The sequence below is a fragment of the Microcaecilia unicolor genome, chromosome 5, assembly GCF_901765095.1.
Source record: "Microcaecilia unicolor chromosome 5, aMicUni1.1, whole genome shotgun sequence".
Lineage (NCBI taxonomy): Eukaryota > Metazoa > Chordata > Amphibia > Gymnophiona > Siphonopidae > Microcaecilia > Microcaecilia unicolor.
Window position 1 is genome coordinate 17,625,026 of NC_044035.1, and position 17,103 is coordinate 17,642,128.

Consider the following 17,103-nt stretch of genomic DNA (forward strand, 5'->3'; position numbering starts at 1 on the left):
AGAATAAACATGGGCCTAGGGGGGGTGGAGTTGGATTCTAAACCCCGAACAGATTCTGAAGCACTGACTGCCCGAACCGACTGTCGCATCGGGTATCCTGCTGCAGGCAGTAATGAGATGTGAATGTGTGGACAGATGACCACATCGCAGCTTTGCAGATCTCTTCAATAGTGGCTGACTTCAAGTGGGCCACTGACGCAGCCATGGCTAACATTATGAGCCGTGACATGACCCTCAAGAGCCAGCCCAGCCTGGGCGTAAGTGAAGGAAATGCAATCTGCTAGCCAATTGGATATGGTGCGTTTCCCCACAGCCACTCCCCTCCTGTTGGGATCAAAAGAAACAAACAATTGGGCGGACTGTCTGTTGGGCTGTGTCCGCTCCAGATAGAAGGCCAATGCTCTTTTGCAGTCCAATGTGTGCAGCTGACGTTCAGCAGGGCAGGAATGAGGACGGGGAAAGAATGTTGGCAAGACAATTGACTGGTTCAGATGGAACTCCGACACGACCTTTGGCAAGAACTTAGGGTGAGTGCGGAGGACTACTCTGTTGTGATGAAATTTGGTGTAAGGGGCTGGGCTACCAGGGCCTGAAACTCACTGACTCTACGAGCTGAAGTAACTGCCACCAAGAAATGACCTTCCAGGTCAAGTACTTCAGATGGCAGGAGTTCAGTGGCTCAAAAGGAGGTTTCATCAGCTGGGTGAGAACGACATTGAGATCCATGACACTGTAGGAGGTTTGACGGGGGGCTTTGACAAAAGCAAACCTCTCATGAAGCGAACAACTAAAGGCTGTCCTGAGATCGGCTTACCTTCCACACGGTAATGGTATGCACTGATTGCGCTAAGGTGAACCCTTACAGAGTTGGTCTTGAGACCAGACTCAGACAAGTGCAGAAGGTATTCAAGCAGGGTCTGTGTAGGACAAGAGCGAGGATCTAGGGCCTTGCTGTCACACCAGACGGCAAACATCCTCCACAGAAAGAAGTAACTTCTCTTAGTGGAATCTTTCCTGGAAGCAAGCAAGATGCGGGGAGACACCCTCTGACAGACCCAAAGAAGCAAAGTCTACGCTTTCAACATCCAGGCCATGAGAGCCAGAGACTGAAGGTTGGGATGCAGAAGCGCCCCTTCGTCCTGTGTGATGAGGGTCGGAAAACACTCCAATCTCCACGGTTCTTCGGAGGACAACTCCAGAAGAAGAGGGAACCAGATCTGACGCGGCCAAAAAGGAGCAATCAGAATCATGGTGCCTCGGTCTTGCTTGAGTTTCAACAAAGTCTTCCCCACCAGAGGTATGGGAGGATAAGCATACAGCAGACCTTCCCCCCATTCCAGGAGGAAGGCATCCGATGCCAGTCTGCCAGGGGCCTGAAGTCTGGAACAGAACTGAGGGACTTTATGGTTGGCTTGAGATGCAAAGAGATCTACCAAGGGGGTGCCCCACACCTGGAAGATCTGGCGCACTACTCGGGAATTGAGCGACCACTCGTGAGGTTGCATAATCCTGCTCAACCTGTCGGCCAGACTGTTGTTTACGCCTGCCAGATATGTGGCTTGGAGCACCATGCCGTGACGGCGAGCCCAGAGCCACATGCTGACGGCTTCCTGACACAGGGGGCGAGATCCGGTGCCCCCCTGCTTGTTGATGTAATACATGGCAACCTGGTTATCTGTCTGAATTTGGATAATTTGGTGGGACAGCCGATCTCTGAAAGCCGTCAGAGCGTTCCAGACCGCTCGTAACTCCAGGAGATTGATCTGCAGATCGCGTTCCTGGAGGGACCAGCTTCCCTGGGTGTGAAGCCCATCGACATGAGCTCCCCACCCCAGGAGAGACGCATCCGTAGTCAGCACTTTTTGTGGCTGAGGAATTTGGAAAGGACGTCCCAGAGTCAAATTGGACCAAATCGTCCACCAATACAGGGAGTTGAGAAAACTCGTGGACAGGTGGATCACATCTTCTAGATCCCCAGCAGCCTGAAACCACTGGGAAGCTAGGGTCCATTGAGCAGATCGCATGTGAAGGTGGGCCATGGGAGTCACGAACTGTGGAGGCCATGTGGCCCAACAATCTCAACATCTGCCGAGCTGTGATCTGCTGGAACGCTCGCACCCGCGAGACGAGGGACAACAAGTTGTTGGCTCTCGCCTCTGGGAGATAGGCCCGAGCCGTCCGAGAGACCAGCAGAGCTCCTATGAATTCGAGTCTCTGCGCTGGGAGAAGATGGGACTTTGGATAATTTATCACAAACCCTAGTAGCTCCAGGAGGCGAATAGTCATCTGCATGGACTGCAGAGCTCCCGCCTCGGATGTGTTCTTTACCAGCCAATCGTCGAGATAGGGGAACACGTGCACTCCAGCCTGCGAAGCGCCGCTGCTACTACAGCCAAGCACTTCGTGAACACTCTGGGCGCAGAGGCGAGCCCAAAGGGTAGCACACAGTACTGGAAGTGACGTGTGCCCAGCTGAAATCGCAGATACTGTCTGTGAGCTGGCAGTATCGGGATGTGCGTGTAGGTGTCCTTCAAGTCCAGAGAGCATAGCCAATCGTTTTCCTGAATCATGGGAAGAAGGGTGCCCAGGGAAAGCATCCTGAACTTTTCCTTGATCAGATATTTGTTCAGGGCCCTTAGGTCTAGGATGGGACGCATCCCCCCTGTTTTCTTTTCCACAAGGAAGTACCTGGAATAGAATCCCAGCCCTTCTTGCCCGGATGGCACGGGCTCGACCGCATTGGCGCTGAGAAGGGCGGAGAGTTCCTCTGCAAGTACCTGCTTGTGCTGGAAGCTGTAAGACTGAGCTCCCGGTGGGCAATTTGGAGGTTTGGAGGCCAAATTGAGGGTGTATCCTTGCCGGACTATTTGGAGAACCCACTGGTCGGAGGTTATAAGAGGCCACCTTTGGTGAAAAACTTTCAACCTCCCCCCGACCGGCAGATCGCCCGGCACTGACACGTTGATGTCGGCTATGCTCTGCTGGAGCCAGTCAAAAGTTCGCCCCTTGCTTTTGCTGGGGAGCCGAGGGGCCTTGCTGAGGCGCACGCTGCTGACGAGAGCGAGCGCGCTGGGGCTTAGCCTGGGCCGCAGGCTGTCGAGAAGGAGGATTGTACCTACGCTTACCAGAAGAGTAGGGAACAGTCTTCCTTCCCCCATAAAAACGTCTACCTGTGGAGGTAGAAGCTGAAGGCTGTCGGTGGGAGAACTTGTCGAAAGCGGTATCCCGCTGGTGGAGCTGCTCTACCACCTGTTCGACTTTCTCTCCAACAATATTGTCCGCTCGGCAAGGCGAGTCCGCAATCCGCTGCTGGATCCTATTCTCCAGGTCGGAGGCACGCAGCCATGAGAGTCTGCACATCACCACACCTTGAGCAGCGGCCCTGGACGCATCATCAAAGGTATCATATACCCCTCTGGCCAGGAATTTCCTGCACGCCTTCAGCTGCCTGACCACCTCCTGAAATGGCTTGGCTTGCTCAGGAGGGAGCTTGTCCACCAAGCCCGCCAACTGCCGCACATTGTTCCGCATGTGTATGCTCGTGTAGAGCTGGTAAGACTGGATTTTGGCCACGAGCATAGAAGAATGGTAGGCCTTTCTCCCAAAGGAGTCCAAGGTTCTAGAGTCTTTGCCCGAGGGCGCCGAAGCATGCTCCCTAGAACTCTTAGCCTTCTTTAGGGCCAGATCCACCACACCAGAGTCGTGAGGCAACTGAGTGCGCATCAGCTCTGGGTCCCCATGGATCCGGTACTGGGACTCGATCTTCTTGGGAATGTGGGGATTACTTAGAGGCTTGGTCCAGTTCGCCAGCAATGTCTTTTTTAGGACATGATGCATGGGTACTGTGGACGCTTCCTTAGGTGGAGAAGGATAGTCCAGGAGCTCAAACATTTCAGCCCTGGGCTCGTTCTCCACAACCACCGGGAAGGGGATGGCCGTAGACATCTCCCGGACAAAGGCCGCAAAAGACAGACTCTCGGGAGGAGAAAGCTGCCTTTCAGGGGAGGGAGTGGGATCAGAAGGAAGGCCATCAGACTCCTCGTCAGAGAAATATCTGATGTCCTCCTCCTCCTCCTCCGAGGCCTCACCATCGGTATCAGACAAGTTCATGAATCTGTGTCTGAAGCCGTGCCCGGCTCGACTCCGTGGAAACACGGCCACGGTGTGAGCGTCGAGAGGTAGACTCCCTCGCCAGCACCGGCGAAGCTCCCTCCGCCGACGGGGAGCCTTCCTGGGAGGCGACCGCAGTCAGTACCGCAAGCGGCATCGATGTCAGAGACCTCACCCCGGGCAAGGGGCCAGCCGGCGCCTCACTCGACGGTACCTGTGGCGCAAGCACCCCCGGTACCGGAGTGGAAGGGCGCAACAGCTCTCCCAGGATCTCTGGAAGAATGGCCCGGAGACTCTCGTGCAGGGCGGCTGTGGAGAAAGACATAGAAGCCGACGCAGGCGTCGAGGTCACAGTCTGTTCCGGGCGTGGAGGCTGTTCCGGGCTGTCCAAGGTGGGAGCGCATCGACACCTCCTGAACAGAGGGTGAGCGGTCCTCCCGGTGCCGATGCCTACTGGGTGCCGACTCCCTCGGCGACCCAGAGCTCTCGGTACCGATGCGGGAAGGAGACCGGTGTCGATGCTTCTTTGATTTTTTCAAACGAAGCATGTCACCGGAACTTCCCGGTACCGACGAGGAGGACGTAGAATCCAACCGTCGCTTCCTCGGGGCCGAGGCCGAAGGAGGTCGGTCTCGGGGGGGCTGTACCGCAGGAGCCCTCAGGGTAGGGGGAGACCCACCCGAAGGCTCACCGCCACCAGCAGGGGAATGGACAGCCCTCACTTGCACTCCAGTCGAAGCACCACTGTCCGACAACATCAGCTCTAGTGGAGGTCCCGGTACCACCGACGCTGACTTCCGATGTAACGGTACCAACGATGCAGAGGGTCGATGCCTCGATGCAGTCGATGCCGAGGTCTTGATGCTGTCGACGTCGATGCACTCGATACCCCCGGTGCTGTTGCCGACGAAGAGCCAGAGAACAACACGTTCCACTGGGCCAATCTCGCTACCTGAGTCCTTTTCTGTAAAATGGCGCAAAGACTACAGGCCTGCGGGCGGTGCCCAGCCCCCAGACACTGAAGACACGACGCGTGCCTATCAGTGAGCGAGATTACCTGGGCGCACTGGGTGCACTTCTTGAAGCCGCTGGGAGACTTCAATGACATGGGCGGAAAAATCACGCTGGCGAAATCAAAACTCATAATTGCGGTAAAGGCACCAAAAAGAGGGATAGAAAAAACTCGAACCGAGGCCTCAAAAGGGCCTACCCCGAAAACGAAAGTAAACTTAACGGGGCAAAAAACTGGAAATACGGGAAGGGGAAAAATACCGAAAAGGTCTTTCTCCGAAATCCCTTTTTTTTTTTTTTTTTTTTTAACTTAGCAAAAAGCCAAAAGACACACGAGGGTCAACTTAAGGGGCGCGAACGGAGCAAACACGACCGTCCCGAGCGCGGACAAAAGAAGACTGACGAACACGAGCCGGTTCGGGCGGGAAGACGGCCGCGCATGCGCGGTGCGCATCAGCGCGCGAGGACTAGCAAAGGCCTTTGCTAGTGAAGTTTCCGATTGGAGGGGCTGCCGTGGACGTCACCCATCAGTGAGAACAAGCAGCCTGCTTGTCCTCGGAGAAAGAGTAATCGGAGATGGAGGGGTTAAAGGTGCATCCAAAAACCAGCATGCCATAGCTATCAGTATTAAGTACTAATTGATGGTCCCGAAGCCAGGCAGCAACTGACTGGAGACAAGTACAGTGGTGGAAATAAGTATTTGATCCCTTGCTGATTTTGTAAGTTTGCCCACTGACAAAGACATGAGCAGCCCATAATTGAAGGGTAGGTTATTGGTAACAGTGAGAGATAGCACATCACAAATTAAATCCGGAAAATCACATTGTGGAAAGTATATGAATTTATTTGCATTCTGCAGAGGGAAATAAGTATTTAATCCCTCTGGCAAACAAGACCTAATACTTGGTGGCAAAACCCTTGTTGGCAAGCACAGCGGTCAGACGTCTTCTGTAGTTGATGATGAGGTTTGCACACATGTCAGGAGGAATTTTGGTCCACTCCTCTTTGCAGATCATCTCTAAATCATTAAGAGTTCTGGGTTGTCGCTTGGCAACTCGCAGCTTCAGCTCCCTCCATAAGTTTTCAATGGGATTAAGGTCTGGTGACTGGCTAGGCCACTCCATGACCCTAATGTGCTTCTTCCTGAGCCACTCCTTTGTTGCCTTGGCTGTATGTTTTGGGTCATTGTCGTGCTGGAAGACCCAGCCACGACCCATTTTTAAGGCCCTGGCGGAGGGAAGGAGGTTGTCACTCAGAATTGTACGGTACATGGCCCCATCCATTCTCCCATTGATGCGGTGAAGTAGTCCTGTGCCCTTAGCAGAGAAACACCCCCAAAACATAACATTTCCACCTCCATGCTTGACAGTGGGACGGTGTTCTTTGGGTCATAGGCAGCATTTCTCTTCCTCCAAACACGGCGAGTTGAGTTCATGCCAAAGAGCTCAATTTTGTCTCATCTGACCACAGCACCTTCTCCCAATCACTCTCGGCATCATCCAGGTGTTCACTGGCAAACTTCAGACGGGCCGTCACATGTGCCTTCCGGAGCAGGGGGACCTTGCGGGCACTGCAGGATTGCAATCCGTTATGTCGTAATGTGTTACCAATGGTTTTCGTGGTGACAGTGGTCCCAGCTGCCTTGAGATCATTGACAAGTTCCCCCCTTGTAGTTGTAGGCTGATTTCTAACCTTCCTCATGATCAAGGATACCCCACGAGGTGAGATTTTGCGTGGAGCCCCAGATCTTTGTCGATTGACAGTCATTTTGTACTTCTTCCATTTTCTTACTATGGCACCAACAGTTGTCTCCTTCTCGCCCAGCGTCTTACTGATGGTTTTGTAGCCCATTCCAGCCTTGTGCAGGTGTATGATCTTGTCCCTGACATCCTTAGACAGCTCCTTGCTCTTGGCCATTTTGTAGAGGTTAGAGTCTGACTGATTCACTGAGTCTGTGGACAGGTGTCTTTCATACAGGTGACCATTGCCGACAGCTGTCTGTCATGCAGGTAACGAGTTGATTTGGAGCATCTACCTGGTCTGTAGGGGCCAGATCTCTTACTGGTTGGTGGGGGATCAAATACTTATTTCCCTCTGCAGAATGCAAATAAGTTCATATACTTTCCACAATGTGATTTTCCGGATTTAATTTGTGATGTGCTATCTCTCACTGTTACCAATAACCTACCCTTCAATTATGGGCTGCTCATGTCTTTGTCAGTGGGCAAACTTACAAAATCAGCAAGGGATCAAATACTTATTTCCACCACTGTATATAGTGACGCAAGGGACGGTGTAGATGGGGACAGCTTCATGGAACAGCTAGTTCAGGAGCCGACAAGAGAAGGAAAAATACTAGACTTAGTCCTTAGTGGTGCTCATGATCTAGTGCAGGGGGTAACGATACGAGGGCCGCTTGATAACAGTGATCATAATATGATCGGTTTTGATATTGGCATTGAAGGAAGTGAAACTAGGAAATCAAGTACGCTAGCGTTTAACTATAGAAAAGGTGATTACGACAAAATGAGAAAAATGGTGAAAAAAAGACTGAAAGGAGCAGCTCGCAGAGTAAAAAACTTGCATCAGGCGTGGATGCTGTTTAAAAACACCATCCTGGAGGTTCAGGACAAATATATTCCACGTATTAGAAAAAAGGGAAAAAAGACTAAACGTCAGCCGGCGTGGCTAAACAGTAAGATAAAGGAAATCATTAGAGCCAAAAAACAATCCTTCAGAAAGTGGAGAAGAGAACCAACTGAAAGTAACAGGATAGATCATAAGGAATGCCAAACCAAATGCAAAGCGGAGATAAGGAGGGCAAAAAAGGACTTTGAGAAGAAATTAGCGTTGGAAGCAAAAATACATAGTAAAAACTTTTTTAGATACATTAAAAGCAGGAAACCGGCCAAAGAGTCGGTTGGGCCGCTGGACGAAAATGGTGTTAAAGGGGCGATCAAGGAGGACAAAGCCGTAGCGGAGAAATTAAATGAATTCTTTGCTTCGGTCTTCACCGAGGAGAATTTGGGGGGGACACCGGTGCCGGAAAGAATATTTGAAGCGGGGGAGTCGGAGAAACTAAACAAATTCTCTGTAACCTTGGAGGATGTAATGGGTCAGTTCAGCAAGCTGAAGAGTAGTAAATCACCGGGACCTGATGGTATTCATCCCAGAGTATTAATAGAACTAAAAAATGAACTTGCGGAGCTACTGTTAGAAATATGCAATCTGTCCCTAAAATCGAGTGTAATACCGGAAGACTGGAGGGTAGCCAATGTTACTCCGATTTTTAAGAAAGGTTCCAGAGGAGATCCGGGAAATTATAGACCGGTGAGTCTGACGTCGGTGCCGGGCAAGATGGTGGAGGCTATTATTAAGAATAAATTGCAGAGCATATACAAAAACATGGACTGATGAGACAAAGTCAGCACGGATTTAGTGAAGGGAAGTCTTGCCTCACCAATCTAATGCATTTTTTTGAGGGGGTAAGCAAACATGTGGACAATGGGGAGCCGGTTGATATTGTATATCTGGATTTTCAGAAGGCGTTTGACAAAGTGCCGCACGAAAGACTCCTGAAGAAATTGCAGAGTCATGGAATCGGAGGTAGGGTATTATTATGGATTAAGAACTGGTTGAAAGATAGGAAGCAGAGAGTAGGATTGCGTGGCCAGTATTCTCAGTGGAGGAGGGTAGTTAGTGGGGTCCCGCAGGGGTCTGTGCTGGGTCCGTTGCTTTTTAATGTATTTATAAATGACCTAGAGATGGGAATAACTAGTGAGGTAATTAAATTCGCCGATGACACAAAATTATTCAGGGTCGTCAAGTCGCAGGAGGAATGTGAACGATTACAGGAGGACCTTGCGAGACTGGGAGAATGGGCGTGCAAGTGGCAGATGAAGTTCAATGTTGACAAGTGCAAAGTGATGCATGTGGGTAAGAGGAACCCGAATTATAGCTACGTCTTGCAAGGTTCCGCGTTAGGAGTTACGGATCAAGAAAGGGATCTGGGTGTCGTCGTCGATGATACGCTGAAACCTTCTGCTCAGTGTGCTGCTGCGGCTAGGAAAGCGAATAGAATGTTGGGTGTTATTAAGAAGGGTATGGAGTCCAGGTGTGCGGATGTTATAATGCCGTTGTATCGCTCCATGGTGCGACCGCACCTGGAGTATTGTGTTCAGTACTGGTCTCCGTATCTCAAAAAAGATATAGTAGAATTGGAAAAGGTACAGCGAAGGGCGACGAAAATGATAGTGGGGATGGGACGACTTTCCTATGAAGAGAGGCTGAGAAGGCTAGGGCTTTTCAGCTTGGAGAAGAGACGGCTGAGGGGAGATATGATAGAAGTGTATAAAATAATGAGTGGAATGGATCGGGTGGATGTGAAGCGACTGTTCACGCTATCCAAAAATACTAGGACTAGAGGGCATGAGTTGAAGCTACAGTGTGGTAAATTTAAAACGAATCGGAGAAAATTTTTCTTCACCCAACGTGTAATTAGACTCTGGAATTCATTGCCGGAGAACGTGGTACGGGCGGTTAGCTTGACGGAGTTTAAAAAGGGGTTAGATAGATTCCTAAAGGACAAGTCCATAGACCGCTATTAAATGGACTGGAAAAATTCCTCATTTTTAGGTATAACTTGTCTGGAATGTTTTTACGTTTGGGGAGCGTGCCAGGTGCCCTTGACCTGGATTGGCCACTGTCGGTGACAGGATGCTGGGCTAGATGGACCTTTGGTCTTTCCCAGTATGGCACTACTTATGTACTTATGTACTTAATCGCACAGAAGTAAACCGAAATGCTAAAAGATTGCATGAGGGCAGCAAGAGGGCTTAAAAAAAGTTTGAAAAGAAGGGGGGGCATACTGAACTCTGTTATATCACTGTTATGCTCACAATCCAATATTTCTTCTCTACACCACAGATTACATCTGGGATCCAATCTCAACTCTCAGCTTCTCTGACAATTTTACCATACTGAACAATGAGGGTCCCAGAAAACAGCAAGGCAAACGATCTGCGAAATCCAACGTGGAAAATGAGCAAGCAGATCAGTATATTATCCAAAATATTTTATTGAAGATACCGTATTTAAGACAGATCTGCAAAAGAGGGGGATCTGAGAGAATATCTGGAATCCTGGCTTGCTAAGATGTTGCCCAATGAAAATACAACTGGACCCCTAAGAATAGAGCGGGCACATCGTTTAGGACCCAGGAAGATGCCCAACGACTGGCCGAGAGTGGTTATCCTGCGTATGCTCCACTACCAACATAAAATGGCACTACTCACTGCTCTTAGGAAAGGAGTAACACTCGAGCTTGAGGGTCATAAAATACTATGCTTTCAAGACTATTCTATTAAAGTCTCTCTTTTGCGCAAACAGTATTCGCAGGTCTGTGGAAGACTGCATAAACTACAAATCCGTTTTGGTCTATTATACCCAGCGAAACTACGCATTCAACATAATGGTGTGGTGAAGTTTTATGAAACAGTGGAGGCAGCTCAAGCGTTTGTGGATCAGCTGGAGAAAGACAGACCGAGTCCTTCCACAAACGAGTAGACTTTGTTGGTGAGATGAAAACCTGAGTAATGGTGAACAGGGTGGTCAAAGAGTTGATAATCACTTCTGTTGATATTGAGTTATATTTCTTTGAAATGGTTAATGTTGTTAATGTTGTTATTGAAGTTACATTGCATACAAAAGGGGGGGAGACTGGATACATACTTGCTAAAAGGGGTCCCCGATCGGAGACACGGAGGTTGAGCACCCTAGGTGCCCAGAAGAAGTAGGGGAAGACAGAGGTTGGGTGGGATAGGGGTGGGATTAGGGGGGGATTCTTTGAGGAGCCATAGCTTCATGGGCAGGTTGGAGAAGCAGGGGATAAGCAGCTGGTTAAGGGCCACATTGGGAACTTTACAACATAGAGAGACACTAAAAGGACAGCGAGGAGGGTATTGGCTGGGATGCCCCCATTGCTCAATACGTGCAGGTCTCCATTCGGTGTATAATCTGAACAATGAGTTCACGTAATGGCACTTAAGATGGTGACCTGGAACGTGGGTGGCATCTCCTCGCCGATTAAGAGACAAAAGATACTCCAAGCATTACATAATCAAAAAGTAGAAATAGCTTTTCTTCAAGAGACGCATTTGAATGCTAAAGAACATGAGAAATTACGTAGGTGGTGGGTGGGAGATTACTACGAATCCCCGGCACAAGCCAAAAAAGCAGGAGTTATAATATTAATCAAAAAAGGGATTCAAGTCCATACTCATAAGATTGTAGCAGATGCGGAGGGCAGATATGTACTTGTACACTTAACAATAGAACGACAACCAGTAGTGTTGTGCAATGTATATGCCCCCAATATGTACAATAAAACTTTTTACAAAAAACTCCTGCAACACCTAACAGGCTTCAATGGAATTCCCATGCTAGTAGGGGGAGACTTTAATGCAGTGGTTGATCCTAGGTTGGATAGATCACATGGGGAGACTTTAATGCAGTGGTTGATCCTAGGTTGGATAGATCACATGGGGAGAAGAGGGGGTCGGGGTCGGATTCGAGAGGCATAAACATGTTAAGTGAGGTCCTAGACTTGGTGGATGTGTGGCGGACCCTGCACCCATTAGAACGGGATTTTACCCATTTGTCCCGCGCACATGCCACCATGTCACGAATTGACTACATATTTCTTTCACGCAATTTATTTACAAGGCTGCGGGAGGCAGACATAGGTCCCATAAAAATTTCCGATCATGCGATGGTAACTGCAGTACTGGAGCCGCCCGGGCCCGCACCAGGACAATTTCAATGGAGATTCCCTACTCGTCTGTATACTGACAGAACATTTCTAAACTATATAACACAAAAGTATAAGTATTTTCAAGAAACTAACCAGGAGCATAGAGGCAACCCAATTTTATACTGGGATACAGCTAAAGCCGTACTACGGGAAGAAATTACAGCATACACGAGTCATCAAAAAAAGGTACGGGAGAAGGAGTTGTTTAGATTAGAAAAAGAAGTAACAAGAGTGCGGAAAGCACATGGGCGACATCATAGTTTGCAGCTTAAAGCCCAACTTTTAGAATTGCAGCAGGCCCTAAATGAAGGGATTCATCAAAAGGCCCAAAAAAACTATGCTTATTACAGATACCAACTATATAAATATGCCAACAAAAATAGTAGGATGCTCGCAAGGTTGTCAAAATCTAGGCAAGGGCCCTCAAAAATAGACGCCTTGTACTCTCCTAGTGGGGTATTAGAGAATACGGATGTTCAAATCAATAAAATCCTGGTAGACTATTACACGCATTTATACTCACCCCCTGATCCACCCCCGTTAGATAGCGAGATGTACTTCAGTAGACAAGACAACGTCCGAGTGGACCTGGACAGTCTGGCTATGTTAAATGCCCCTATAACAACTGACGAAGTAGCGTGGGCAATACAGCAGGGTCCCTTGGGAAAGGCACCAGGCCCAGATGGATATAGAGGGGAATTCTATAAAATGCTGAGGGAGGAGGTGGCGCCACCGCTCACAGCTATGTTTAATACCATAGTGCAGGATCAACGAATGCCTCCCTCCTTACGGCTAGCACAAATTATAGTAATACCGAAGCCGGGACGTGATACGAGGAAACCAGAATCCTATAGGCCGATTTCGCTCCTCAATTATGAGACCAAATTATACGCCAAAGTCCTAGCCAACCGATTAGCCCGTATATTGCCGGATATTATTGAGGAGTCATAAGTGGGTTTTGTGCAGGGCAGAAGTATTACCAAGAATATCAGGAAAATACTTACAACGTTGGAGGTAGTATCTAATCAGGCCATACCATCCATGTTAGTCAGCTTTGATGCCGAAAAGGCATTTGACAGAGTGGTGTGGGATTTTTTGTTTGGGACGTTAGAAGCATATGGAATAAGCGGTTTTTTTCAGGAGGCAATACGGGCGTTATACTATCTTCCACAGGCCCAAATGTGGGTTAATGGAATACTATCTGCCCCCTTCTCGATATATCGGGGAACTAGACAAGGCTGTCCACTGTCACCTTTGCTGTTCGTATTAACATTAGATCCCTTGATCAGAGATATTCAAGGGACGCCTGACGTGAAGGGAGTGGCGGTGGGCGCAGAAACGTTCAAGATCGCAGCATTTGCAGATGACCTACTAGCTCATCTGACTAATCCAAGTACCTCACTGACAGCTCTATTAGAATGTATGGCAGAATATGGGGATTTCTCAGGTTTTAAGTTAAATTTGGAGAAATCAGAAGCATTGCTGGGTGGGGAGAAGCGCGAGGAGAGTTGGCAAGGCCGTGTCCCATTGAGATGGGCAGATGGGTCCTTTCGTTATTTAGGAGTGCAGTTGTCCATGGATACCTCAAAGTTGTATCACCTGAATATAGAGAAACTGCTACAGGATACAAGACGCTCTCTTGAGCAGTGGAGCCATCTGCCCCTATCACTTACTGGGAGAATATGTTTAAAATGTTAATCTTTCCTAGATGGCTCTACATCTTACAAGCCGTGCCAATACACTTATTAAGAAGAGATATACGAAAGTTAAATAGGATTTGTAGGAATTTCCTTTGGGACGGGAAGAAGTCCAAATTACGTTTAGAATATCTTTATGATAATTGGACACAAGGAGGCTTGGGTCTACCCAATATTCAAAGATATAACCAGGCCTGTTTACTGAGACATCTCAGAGACTGGGTGCTAGGCACAAATCAGTATACCCCTATTGGGTGGGAGAGGGCACTGTATAGGCCTTGGCATATGAATTTTCTTCTGCAGGCTAAATCAACTAGTTTACCGCCTGTATGTAAGAACAGTATTTTGTTACAACCTTTAAGACAGGTCTGGCGTTTCCTAATGACAGCTTGAAATCATAATCCAAATGTCAGTGATCAGTTGCCTCTTCAAGGGAATGGGGACTTCCAACCTGGAATGGAAGCAGGGACCATTAAAAACTGGGCAGAAATGGGAATCACTTTAGTGGAACACTTAGTCAATGCGGATGGAAGGTTGTATACATTCCAAGATCTACAGCAGAGGCTATCCCTAACAAACAAGGATCACTACACTTATAGACAACTACACCACTACTGGTATAGCTTAGACCAAGAGGCTCTGGGTACAAAAATGGGTCAAAAGCTTAGAGAATTTTTAAAGGGGGATGCATACGATCAGGTTTCAATATCTAGTTTACACAAAGCACTGCTGTTGCTTTGCCCACCTCGCAATTATGAAGCACTCACTCAGCCTGGAGTAAAGACTTGGGATATGAATTGAAGGGAGTAAATTTTACAAAATTGATCATACATATCCCAAAACAGGTGGGGGGGGGGGGGGGGGGGGGGGGGGGCGGAGCTGCAGGAGAGTCAATACAGAATAATACACAGGGGATACATGACACAAACACAAGCAGCGAGAGCGGGGTGGACACCCGATGCCCAATGTTCCAAATGCAACAGAGGAAGGAATACCTTTTTGCATGCATTTTGGAGATGCGATAGAGTAAAAATATTTTGGAAGGCGGTGCATAAATACCTTGAGAGCATCATTGATCAAAAAATACTCCCATCCTGGAGAGGAGCACTTTTAAATAGAAGGACAGCCTACGGGATTTCGGATAGGAATTTGGAACAATTGATATGCAAGGCTTATGCCGTGGGGAAAAAATGTATACTTAGACACTGGATGCAGGTGGTACCACCCTCCTTCTGGTATTGGAGAAATAGGTTTCATGAATTGATGCTATGGGAGGCCAGGGAAGCCCAGGACACTTCCAAGAAAAGAAGGAAGTTTATTTCCATCTGGACCAAGTACTTACAAAGTATATCCCATAAAGCGAGAAGTGCAATATTAAATAAATTTTCCACATAGGGGACCATAAAGGAGGAAGAGGATAATGGTGAGACTGTGGGGGCAGGCAGGCAGGAAGAGGCTTGCCGGCGCCGGCCCACCCTTGGATGCTGAGACAGAAAGGTTGGGGGGGGGGGGGGGGGGGGGGGGGGGGGGGGGGGGGGGGGGGGGCGGTCCAGTTCTGTCCCAAGTCTGGAGGTCCAGTTCTGCCCCAGGCCTGGTTGTGTCTCAGCAGCCTTGCTCTCCCCCTACACTCTTACTTGTAAGCTCCACTCATTCCCCTGTGCAAGTATATTTATCTAAAGTCTCTACGTCAATGACTCCCAATTCTATGCTTTCTGCTGTGCCATACACTTAAAATAAACTTCTTCAGTTTGTGTGCCATGATCTCTCTGGCCTTACTCAAATATAGTCTGCTTATGAATATTAACCCTGGCGTCTTCTGATTACAACATTTTTCTTATTTGACCATTTTTTAAAGTCAGCCGAGCAAAGGATTAGCCTAATGGTTAGTGCAGCAGTCTGAGAACCAGGGGAACTGGGTTCAACATCCACTGCAGCTCATTACTCTGGGCAAGCCACTTAAACCTCCAATGCCCCAGGTACAAAATATGTACCTGTATATAATACATAAACCCTTTCCTTTCTTGATCAAAGTAGGCTCTACAGAGCAGGGTCTGTCTCATGTATATTGGTACAACACTGCATACACCTAGTAGAAGTAGCAAACCAAAGGGCGGGATCATTACAGTATAGTGAAAAAAAACCAGTATGATTTGACACACACAGATTTTTTTTTTAAACAATATTGACAGGTAAGACACGAACTCGCAGGGGAAGGGACCTAAGATTAAACATGCCTTTAGAAAGATAAGCTCAGCCAGTAACAGGCAGCTTGTGCTAATTAGTAAGGATCACTGAGTAAAAGGTTCTAGTACTTTTCAGGAGACTAGAAAAAGAAAAGGCAGGGAGAACATTAGTTTTACCAGATGCTAGGACAATATCTACTGCAAAGCATGTGTCATTCTCTTGCTGTATGTCCAGGACTGTAGCTGAGTAGCACTGTCCCCCCCGTAGCAACTGTCTTGCAGTACTAATGCATTCTCGTGTCCATCCTCCATGCTTAGATACAATATTTGCAAGACAACATTTAATGGCCTAAGAGAAAAGAAATAAGAAAATGTTCAATGAGAAGTGCAAGGCAGTCCTCTCAGTCAACCAAAGAGCACCCCAATCTCACACTCTATCAACACCCTAAAGTCAAACAAAATCTTCAGACTGACAAAGATTGGCAGCAGAAATGAGCTATAAGGAGAAATTAGGTCTTACTTGCTAATTTTCTTTCCTTTAGGCCCTCCAGACGGGTCCAGCTGCTGACACGTGGGTTATGCTCGCCTATCAGCAGACAAAGAATGAAAACACAATTTCCAAAACCTGTATAACCCACCTTGTACCTTTTCTCAGCCAGCTGATAAACTAGCGTCCGCTTGCGACTTTTCTCTCCATGAGAACACTGTTGTGACTTATGTCAAAGCTGCACAGAGCAAAACCTTTTTTTTTTTTTTATTGTGTATGAACTTAGAACAGAACTACACACACCACAGCAACCAACACCCACAAGAACAGGACATGTTCACAAACGATGTACAGCTTTACCTGTGAAGTAAGGAAGTCCTCTATTCTCAAAGTAGTAAAGTAGTATCACAGAAATGCACGGGTAGGCACTGGACTGGTCTGGAGGGCTTAAAGGCAAGAAAATTATTACTACTACTAATCATTTCTATAGTGCTACTCCTTTGTCAGCCCTCCAGACCGGTTCGGCCGCTGATGCGTGGGACATAGCAAAGAAGTAACTTACCTAAGGGCGGGAGCCATGCAACACCGCAGAAAGCACCCCTGAGCCAAATCTAGCATCCTGTCTCACCAGAACATCAATCCAATAATGAACAATGAAGGAATGCATGAAGACAAGACCACCACTTTGCAGAATTTCCAGTGGCGAAATTAAACTGTGCTCAACCCATAAAGCCACCGTCCCCCTGGTCGAATGCGCCATAAGCAAAGGAGGGATCGGCTGACCACTGAGCAGGTAAGCCAAGA

At 48.2% G+C, this 17,103-nt stretch overlaps 1 protein-coding gene across 1 annotated transcript in view; it reads right to left on the minus strand.

Moving 5' to 3' along the window:
• The window catches only part of TDRD1 (tudor domain containing 1), a 246,820-nt gene that overhangs the window by 150,701 nt on the left and 79,016 nt on the right, over positions 1–17,103 (minus strand). The window contains exon 10 of the mRNA XM_030204712.1: positions 15,990–16,161. Coding sequence (XP_030060572.1) covers positions 15,990–16,161 — 172 coding nt within the window. The remainder of the gene's footprint in view (positions 1–15,989; positions 16,162–17,103) is intronic.